Here is a 9,993-nt window from a genome sequence, read left to right as displayed (position 1 = left end):
TGGCTTGCCATACAAAGCCACCTTCGTCTCACTCCGAAACTCTTGGAGCATTTATTAAGGAAAAGTTAAACTGAGACACAACTTTGCTATAATTTCGAGCAAACAAATAATTGTTTTTAAGTGTTAATCTTGTTAAATTCTTCTTAAAGTCCTCCCGTGCACGCCTCCAAACACCGTGGATTAAACATTTGCAATAAAATGTTGTAAATGAACCTAAACTTTAAAGAAAGAAGGAATGCCTGTTTTGCATCCTTGTTGCAGTTGTTCACGTGATCTGCTTGGTAGTCTCTTCTTCACCAACCTGTTGGTTCCTACCTGAGTTCATGCTTAATTTATGTGCGTTCTCAGGAGAAATTCAGATTACTTTATGCATGACTGTGCTCAGAGTAAACGTCTCTACCAGATTTAAATTGCAGGTGCAGCTTGGTGCATATCAGACAAACTCACAGAGGACAGTGCTGGAAATTTCTCCATATCAGGCTGTGTAATAATGCGAGCGACTTACCGGGAACTACCTCGAGAGCGCCATTGTCTCCAACAAATGTTGCATAACTAAAACTCTAGAGTGCCACTTTAAGCCCCCAGAGCTGTTTCAATCATGACCAAAGAACTCCCTTTAGACTTTACTTACTGAGCAGGATTTGTGCCAACAGATCTAAAAGTAGACTCGGTGAGGGAGTCTGTCCTGATTAAAGACTTCTGATTGTTTTGTTGTTTTCATCTAAAATTTATTTTCTGATACAGATTTTCTGTTTCAGCAGTAAAAACCCTGGAGGGCGTGACGTCTAATCCATTTTGTTTGAATTTTTGCACAGGTCCTATCCTCTGAAATTCTCTTCTTTCAAAATCTTGCGACAAAAGAAAAAGAGCTGGAGCCGAGACGATCAAGCATGGATGTGCCCAGGATGGTCGAGGGCCACTTCAGCCACACGCAGTCCTATTCAGGAGGCGGCAGTCACGATGCGCACTACCTGACGCTGGAGCAAAAGGCTGCCTTCGTCTTTGTGTTGCTGCTTTTCATCTTCCTGGCCCTGCTCATAGTGCGTTGTTTCCGCATTCTGCTGGACCCATACCGCAGTATGCCCTCCTCCAACTGGACAGACCACACAGAGAAAGACACGTTTGATTATCGCATCGTCTGAGGAGCGCAGATACAAAAATCAACTGGTTTGATTCGTACAAAGTACTTTGGCACTTGGAGAAACGAACTCAAATTCACCTGGAAAGTCACAAGTTTCAGAAAACCCTCTGAAAGTAAAATCTAATTTCACAGCAATTCAACAGCGAATTGTTTTTGAGCTAATTCAGCAGCTTCTTCCTGCCAATTAAAAAAAATGTAAACTGTATCAAAACAACCGTAACTGTAATATGAAGCTAATTGATCAAACCACACTAAAACACGACGAACCAGACTCCCTTTCAGTTCTCATGTGGACTACCTCACTCCTCCTCCATCTCGTGTATGGAAGTCTTCAGATCTCACAGGGTCCAGTATCTGTCCAGGTACAAGCCAGATGAATTATCCCACTGTTTACATTTTTTCATGATTACTTATGTTCTAGGATTTTATTGTTAGTGTAGACAATCAGCGATGAAAATAGTGTTTGAAATTGCGGTATGAATATTTGGTTGTTTTGTCTTTACAGTATTTTGTCTTCATTTGTGGCGAGGTCTTTCTTTGATGCAAATCAGGCAAAGAGGAAGTGACTGCCTTATGTCTTAGTAGGATGTGTATACGACAGGGTCCTAACTTTCTGAACAGGAACAAATGGCCATGAACAGAACATGTTTAGGATCACAAACCAGATTTCACAATCACAAAGAACAGGGATGCACCAATACCACATTTTTTTTAAAACGAGTAAAAGTGCAAGTACTGTACTTACATTTGAGTACTTGTTGATAACAAGTGAAGTAGTAATGAATTATATTGAACTTTTTTTTTTTTTTTTTTTTTACAATTAATAGAACCTGTAATTACAAATTTAATCTGTTAAAAAATTATCTGTATTTTTCACATTTTACCATTTAAAAACAATAAAAAATAAAATAATTAATTCCATTGCAACACTCCCCCCCCCCCCCAAAAAAAAAAAATCCAGTGATTTGCAGCACAACAGAAGTACTATTCCTACACATGATAACTGCTAAAATGTTTTTATATAAACATTAAGAGAACAACGAGGCAATAAACAGTTTTGGTCACGTCTCTAAAAGACATCCAGCAGCAGCACGAGTGGAAACACAACAAAAACATCACTACGTAGCTTAGCACCATCTTCAGACAGCGTTGGCAGTTGTTGCTTTTAAAGCAGCTTTTTAGTCTCGTTAATGACTCTGTGGAAGAATTTACCACTCAGTTTTCGCCGTATCCACTCCCCCCCCCCATGTCGCCCCCTCTCAGAATGGTCTAGATCAGTGTCGGGGACCGGCTCGTTGAGGTTGTCTCACTGACGACTTGCCGGCTTGCTGCTGGACAGCTCGCTGGCTTGGCTTTTTCACCTCGATGAGGACGATGGAGGCCTTCGCCCTTTTGCCAGGGACAGAGTGATGAGAATGTCAGGAAGCTCGAGTTCAGACATGTAACTGTCCGGGACCCTCTTTCGCCTAATCGTCACTTTAAACAACTTCACATGGCTTCTTCTTCTTCTTCTTCTTCGTCGTCTTCCGCTGGTGTTTCGTGGCGTTATCAGTTTTATGTGGCATTAATGCCACCGATAAAAAGAGAACAGTCACACGAAAAAATAAAATGCTACCTCCGCATAACTGACGTTGATCCTCCTCTGCCATTTGACTGCTCACCTGAGAGGTGAATGTCACGCTGCTGCACCGTGTCGTAGTAGTATCAAAACAGTTAAGAGTATGAGAATACTGTTTCAATATCTGAGAGTAGTATCCATATCGGTGCATCCCTATCAAAGAAAGTTAGATTGAACCGCTCCCTTTAAAGATTAGGAATGGTACAAAGAGACGGGCACCTCTTTGCGCTGTTCAGTTGACTGTTTGTGTGGAATTAAAAAATAAAATAAAAACGGTATTTGTCCTGTCATGGAGAGCCCTTCTGTGTCCAGGTTTTTAGATGTCAACAATTAAGAGACGTTAAAGAAAATACTTTATGTCTAACTTGGAAAAACAAACGTTTTATGTTTTAGGAAAATGAGTTTTTTACACATTTTTTTAAAATTCTGTATATAAATGTGTTTGAGCGAGTGCGTTTTTGTGTTGCGGTCATTTTAAAAACCCAAACAGCATTTTACTGCCTGCGGTCGGTGTATTGACAGTTGGTATGCCAGATCTGCAGTGTGTTGGTGTTGAAGATGAAAAGTCATTTTCACATCAGACCCTTTACAGACGGATGTTGTGGCTCTTCTGTTGGGCAACATTTCAACTGTGCGCCTTATCGTGTAGATTGTTTACAGTACCGTAGGTAGCAAACACACTGGGCACTCTGTTGCAGCAGTGTCGTTGCTCGTCACCGATGTCATACAGCCTGTTGAAAATTAGAAAAATAAATAAAAATTCTGTTCCTCGTATTTGTCCCTGCAGGGACACAAAGTGAACTGTGGGACTTTTGATAATACGTGATGTTCTTGTGATCTGCTGTGGCCTTTTACTGCATAACGCAGATGTTGCAACGATGTGCTGAGGTGTCCCCCCCACCCCCTCCCCGCATGCATCTTCAACGGAGTATCCTGTTTGTGCATGATAAATGGTAAAGTGCTTTAATCCTGATGTTGTAGCTGTGATTCAGTTGCTCAAGCAGCATTTCCTTGTCTGCTCTGAAGACGTTTTTTTCAATCTATTTTTTTTGCCTTGAGCCATTGTTCTTTTGTAATAAAAATCACAGCCCACACTCTTGAATGTGTTTTATTTCATTAGGTTCATCCACCAGGCAGTAAAAGCAGCATTTGTTTAGGATAAACTAATAAAAAAAAGGTGAGGGAACTGTTTTTCAGTCCTTGCTGACCTTTACAAGCAGCTTGAGCTGGAGGCCAACACGTTCTTTCCCATTTTATCAGTGACTGGCAGTGGTAGCTGGCAGGTGCCTCCATTGGTTTTCTATGAGCCCAGACAATGTGTCTGGTTGCACACACACACATTAGTCTCTACACAAAACTTCTCTTTGAGCCAAAACCCCATATCAATGCAGAATAATAATTTCTTCTCACCTAAGCTGGATATTGTCTGATATAAAAAAAAAACGTTTGCACGCACTGTGGTAAAATATGGCTGCATCCAACTAAAGTATGATTTTTCTCTGTGTGTGGTTGAATATGTTGGGTTACTTAATTTTGCTGATATCATGCTCCCACTGGATTTTATTTATTTATTTTTGAAGGGAGGGCAGGGGGAGCGGATGTGGATGAGAATTTTAAATGAGTTGATCCTATAAAGAAGACAAATGTGCACTCTGTGCTTTTCAAATTGTTATGTAAGTGAGGAGCCACGTCTTTCCTGGAGTCCGCTCACTGTTTGTGTTTTTAAAGAGGAATGTCATCTGGGGCTGATGATCACTGCTAAAACTAAGTTTGGATTAAATCCTAAACCTTTATCTAGTTTGGTACGATGCATTTTGAGGAGGAGGCCGTTTGCTGCAGGAGTTGTGAATATTTTTAGGATGCAAGAAAGAAGTTTGAGCTTTTAGCAGATCTCCAATTATCTCATGCTTGACTTAACTATTGAGTACATTAAAGTTATCCTCCACCCATTTATCCTTTTTTATTTTTGGTCAGGTCACTGAGGCAACAGGTCCAGGAGGGAAAACCATACATTTCTCAGCAACGCTCTCCAGTACTTCATGAGGGATCCCGGGGCGTTTTACCTCCAGACCTGATACGTTCAGTTCAATTCAAAAATACTTTATTAATCCCAAAGGGAAATTAGGTGTTGTTGTAGCTCATCATCCTGGTTCCATTCAAGAGTTATAGATGATGACAGCTGTGGGCAGGAAGGATCTGGCTACATATACAATCCATCCACCTGGATCCAGCTTGCTGTTAGATCTGGCAGGCCTCTCAGTCCTCCTGGGCAGCAGGACTGCCCGAAAGCTCCTCATCACCACGGACAGACAGCTGAAGGTGCTGGGGTGTGATTGCAGTCCTCCCATTGTCATGAGCCGAGTTTCCCATCAGCTCCATGATCTCGGCGGTCAGGTACTCGATCACCGCCACCAGGTTGACAGGAATTCATCCACGGCGCCTCCTTTTCAACTCATTTGGGATTTGTGGCTGTAGTTGAGGTATTTGAGCTTTTGAGATGTTAATCAGCTGCTCCTGGTTTAAAAAAAAAAAAAAAAAAACTTATTGCCATGGTTACACATCATACCAAATGCCCAAAAGTAAAAAGATCTCAGTAAAAATACTAGATGCACAGCATCTGATACCAGAGGAAGTAATCATCTGAAAAAAATGATTTACATCCAGAAAAAGATGAATTAAAGTTTTCAAAAGCAATAACTCAGAATGAATGTGACGGAGCCACTCCAACATGCACCACCCCGAGCGGCACAATGTCATAGTCCCTCCAGCGAGTTTTCGATCTGCCTAGGTGGTCTCGTGGGACATTCCTTAAAGGGAGGTGCCCAGGAGGTATCATTTACCTGACTCCTTTTGATGCAGAGGAGCAGTAGCTCTACTTCAAGCTCCCCCTGGTTCCTGGACCTCCTCACCACATCTCTAAGGCTGAGCAGCCACCCTATCATTGAAGCCCATTTCATCTGTTTGTATCCAGGATCTCATTCATTTGATCGTGACTCGTGACCGTAGGTGAGGGTTGAAAAGTAGGCCGAGCAGTTCTTTCAGTTCAGCTCCTTTTTCACCACAACAGACCGAAGCAACTTCTCTGTGACTCCTGAGATCCTGGTCATGAACGCAATAAACTGTATTGGACACAACAAACAGTCACTGTTGAGTCTAAGTCACAGGAACAAGCTCAACTTTGGTTATTGAACCAAAAAGCTTGTACACACGCGACCCCCCCAGAATGTTTCAGGGCCATGAACCTTCTCCAGATCTACAAAACATGTGGACTGGAGAGTCAAACTCCTCCTAAATAACCCTGCAAGGGTCAAGATCTGGTCTACTGTTCAATGACCAGGGGCAGGTTAGTTTTACATACACTGTTATCAGTATTTATAAAATCTCTGTTTACCCCCAGATGGTTTTAAGTATCACCATGGGCCTTTGAAAGCATCATTTCAAGCAATACATGAAATAGAAACTTGTCACATTTGAATGAAAGTGTTCATTTTGTCACCAAAATCTCATTACCTGCTGCCAAACATTAAAATCCAATCTTAACGCACCCTTTCTGCTGCAAGTGGGAACAGCAGGAGGGACTGGAGCCATTATGGATCAATAACACAGTCATGCTTTATGCAACATGACTCACAATAAAGACAGACTTTGATAATTAAATTATTTTTATTCTCTGCTGTTCACGCTTAGACGCCTCACACTAAATTTATTCCCTTCCAAATGCTCCATTTCACTATTCAGCCTCCAGTTAATTTAATGGTCTCTGAACAGGTTGAAGGGGTTGTTAGCCTGTGAATGTGAGCTGCTGTGCACGATGGCGTGAGGGATGGAGTATTGCTATTAGATACTGGACTTTGGACCGAATCCTTTTATTCCCAAGAGCTGATGACTTTTCAGTCACCTTTTGCACTGACAAATAGTTTGAAGACTTGTGGTTAATTTGCAGCAAAGAGAAAAAGGATCCCTGCAGCATTTTAGAAACAAGCTTTAAGTCTGAACTTGTCAATTACTTATCTAGTTTGCACGTTACAAATTTAGTTCTTAAAATGTAAGAAATCTAAAAACGATCACTGCAGTGAATTTTAAAGTACTGATTTGTGGAGCCAGAGTCCAGCAAATCCTTTACTTGTGTTTATGTGCGTTTGAGTAGCTCTAACCAAGAACTTGGTCGTTCTTGAAAATTTATTTAACTTTTTTTTTCATGTAATGTGTCATTTAATTATTTCTTGTTCTCGTGAATAAATAACTATGGATTGTTAACCCTGATTGGTTTCTCTTTCATACAGGAGATGATAGTGATCCTGTGTTCGGACAAAGAGCTCCTTCTGTCATTTTCTTGACAGTTTTACTCAAAAACTGCCTGGACACTCTCCACAGGAAGTCAGTACATCACTTATGATTTTATTTTTACTAACAAGCTCTACTTCATCAAATGACTGGTTGGTATACTCATTATAGTCATCAAATAAATTAATCATCCCATCTAATATCTTTTTCTGAGACAATTTTCTAAACCATGTCTGGGTGACCTTCAGTTTGAGTTTGTAGTTTGCTTAAATTAGATATTAGTACCAGGGACGTCAAAACCAACCAGCTAACCAACCATTTAACCATTTATCCAAGGAAATATGATCAAAACATTTAGTATTAGTTCGTCAAAACAGGTGGAATGAAACCTTCTGGGTTAGGAGGGAGTATTTTCCTCAGGTGGAGGAGTTTAAGAATCTGTGCTTTGTGTTTATGGGTGACAGTAGGATAGAGCAGGAGATGGATCCAAAGATTGGGGCCTCATCTTCAGTAATGAGGGTGTTGCTTTGGTCAGTTGTGGTCAAGGAAGAGTTGAGCCGAAATGCAAAGCTCTCAATTTACTGGGCTGCCTCACCTATGGCCATGAGGTTTGGATCATGACCAAAATAACAAGATCCCAGAGCTCCTGAAATGAACTTCCTTTGTAGAGTGGCTGAGTTCAGTCTTCGAGATAGGGTGAGGAGCTCCATCATTCGGGGAGCTCCGAGTGGAGCTCAGATACACGGTAAGGGTTGCTGGGAGCTCATACCTATCTCCAGCAGTCATCGGATAAGAGGCGAGGTAAACTCTGGACAGGGTTCCAGTCCATCCATCCATTTTCTTCCACTTATCCTGGATTGGGTCACAATATAGCAGCCTAAGTAGGGAGGTCCAGACTTCCCTCTTCCCAGCCACTTGGGCCAGCTCCTCCAGGGAAATCCCAAGGTGTTCCCAGGCCAGCAGAGAAACATAGTCCCTCCAGCATGTCCTGGGTCTTCTTTTGGGTCCCAGTGGGACGTGGCCAGAACACATCACCAGGGAAGCTTCTCACCCTATAAGGGAGAGCCCAGGTTTCCAGTCCTTCACATACATACAACCACCAACTTAAAAATTGCCAATGGAACTTTTTTGTTGTTGTGAGAAGAAACTGAAGAAAACTTTTGGTAAGAACATGAAACTTCATGCACAAAGCCCCAAATCAGGAGTTAAACCCTGGATCTCCTGGTTGCAAGGCAACATATCTAACCAACAGATCCACAGTGCACCCATACAAGTTCATGCCAAACCATAAAGGCACTTTTGAAAAACACACATTACGATGTTGTGAACGTGACTAAAAGTTAAAATGACAAGAATTTACACAATTATCTCTCACCAACAACCTAATGCAGTCCTTCAAATTGCAACAATTGTTTAAGTTTGTAAGGACTTTAGATAAAAACAAAAAGACTTGATTCCCCGAACACTTCAAAAAATTATTTCTAAAGATGGCGGACAGTAGCAGGACGTTTGGAGCCTCAGGGCTTTGACGAATGAGGTGTCTCTCCTGGTGTCTCTGAAACAGCCTGAGGGCTCCCATCAGGTGACTCCAGCTCACACACAGTCTTCAGAGCTCTCAGAACAAACACATGACAGCAACCAATGGCATAAAGAGCTGCAAAGACTAAAACATGAGCTCAGTCAGGAATGCAAACACTGATGCAACGGGAAAGATGTGATCCCATCTCCTGTTTCTCGTTAGAAGTCTGGAGATGCTCTGTCAGATTCATGTCAGCTGCAATGTTCTTCAGAATACATCAGAAGGAGAAAGCTGCTCAGGAACACATAGCACGTCCAGCACCAGCTCTGACTCTCACAGAACCATTTTGTGCACGTTTTAAGGGTTCTGCCAGCAGAGCCCTGTTGTGTTTTAACACTGTCACTAAGTGCTGCATCCTCTGAGCTGCACGGTGTAATGACAGTCTTTACTGGTGATGACCCCTTCTTCTTCACACAGGCAGCTGACAGGATAAATGCTTTTACTGGCTGGAGTACAAAACAATGTACATTTCACTTAGAAACTAATAAATAAGGACATTTTAAACATTTCTTATGGCAATGTTTGTTTATTCTTTACTTTTATATGGCAACGTTTTATATGAAGTAGTTCAAATGCAAATTTCTTTCCTACACACCATCTGTTTTATTTTTAATGAGCTCACATAGCTTTATCCACAACTTCTGCGGAGAAGAATAAGATAAATCGTCCTTCTTTTCATCCTTTCATCCTTCGCTGCTTGTTCTCGGCGAGGACGGATGCCTTCCGTCCTGCTCCTGCCCTCCGTGCCAACTCTTTGTCTTGTGATTCCTATCGGAGACTCTCACTAGATATACTACGAATTAATAATAATAATATTAATAATAATAATAAAATAAGCTAAATCCTGTCATTTTGGGGGGGTTAAATTAACACAAATTGGCCCACAGAGGAGCTTATTTATTTACGCCTTTTCATTAAAAAAAAATAATAATAATTTAATCTCCCATTTGGAATTTCTAATAAATCTATTATTTTGCACGGCAAGAAAAGTGTGTATATTATCTGTGCAGGGGAAGGAAGAAACAAGACTGAAAGTTAGATTCCTGTAAAAGATAAGGCGTGTCCGTGAACTGCTGAGCGCTCTGTGGAGGTGTCCTTCAGCCAACACAAAGCTCCTATCTCACCTACAGGTCACCCTGGATAAGAATAGATGAAGTGCTCTTACAGTAATTGCTTTGTGATTATCTTGGTTGGAATGATACACCTCATGCAGGGAAGTCGGAGGAGCCTCAGCAAAATAATTGTCTGCAAATTACATAAACAAACAAACAAAAAAATCCAAAGTAAAACTTTTATACAGTTTCAATAAAGGATAATATTGCTTTTTCTTTCCATGGGGTGTTTTAGATTAAAAAGAACACAACTGTTGGT

General features: G+C 41.2%; 1 protein-coding gene across 1 annotated transcript; it reads left to right on the top strand.

The window, feature by feature from the left end:
• The first annotated feature begins 890 nt into the window (after positions 1-890).
• Positions 891-1,142, top strand: LOC119409848 (cortexin-2). The gene has a single exon (XM_037676753.1). It carries the CDS (start codon positions 891-893, stop codon positions 1,140-1,142), a length of 252 nt encoding a protein of 83 aa, XP_037532681.1.
• The last annotated feature ends 8,851 nt before the right edge of the window (positions 1,143-9,993 follow it).

This window comes from Nematolebias whitei, chromosome 5 (assembly GCF_014905685.2).
Source record: "Nematolebias whitei isolate Nwh7 chromosome 5, NemWhi1, whole genome shotgun sequence".
NCBI classification, from domain to species: Eukaryota; Metazoa; Chordata; class Actinopteri; order Cyprinodontiformes; family Rivulidae; genus Nematolebias; species Nematolebias whitei.
This window is presented reverse-complemented; position numbering and strand designations above follow the sequence as displayed.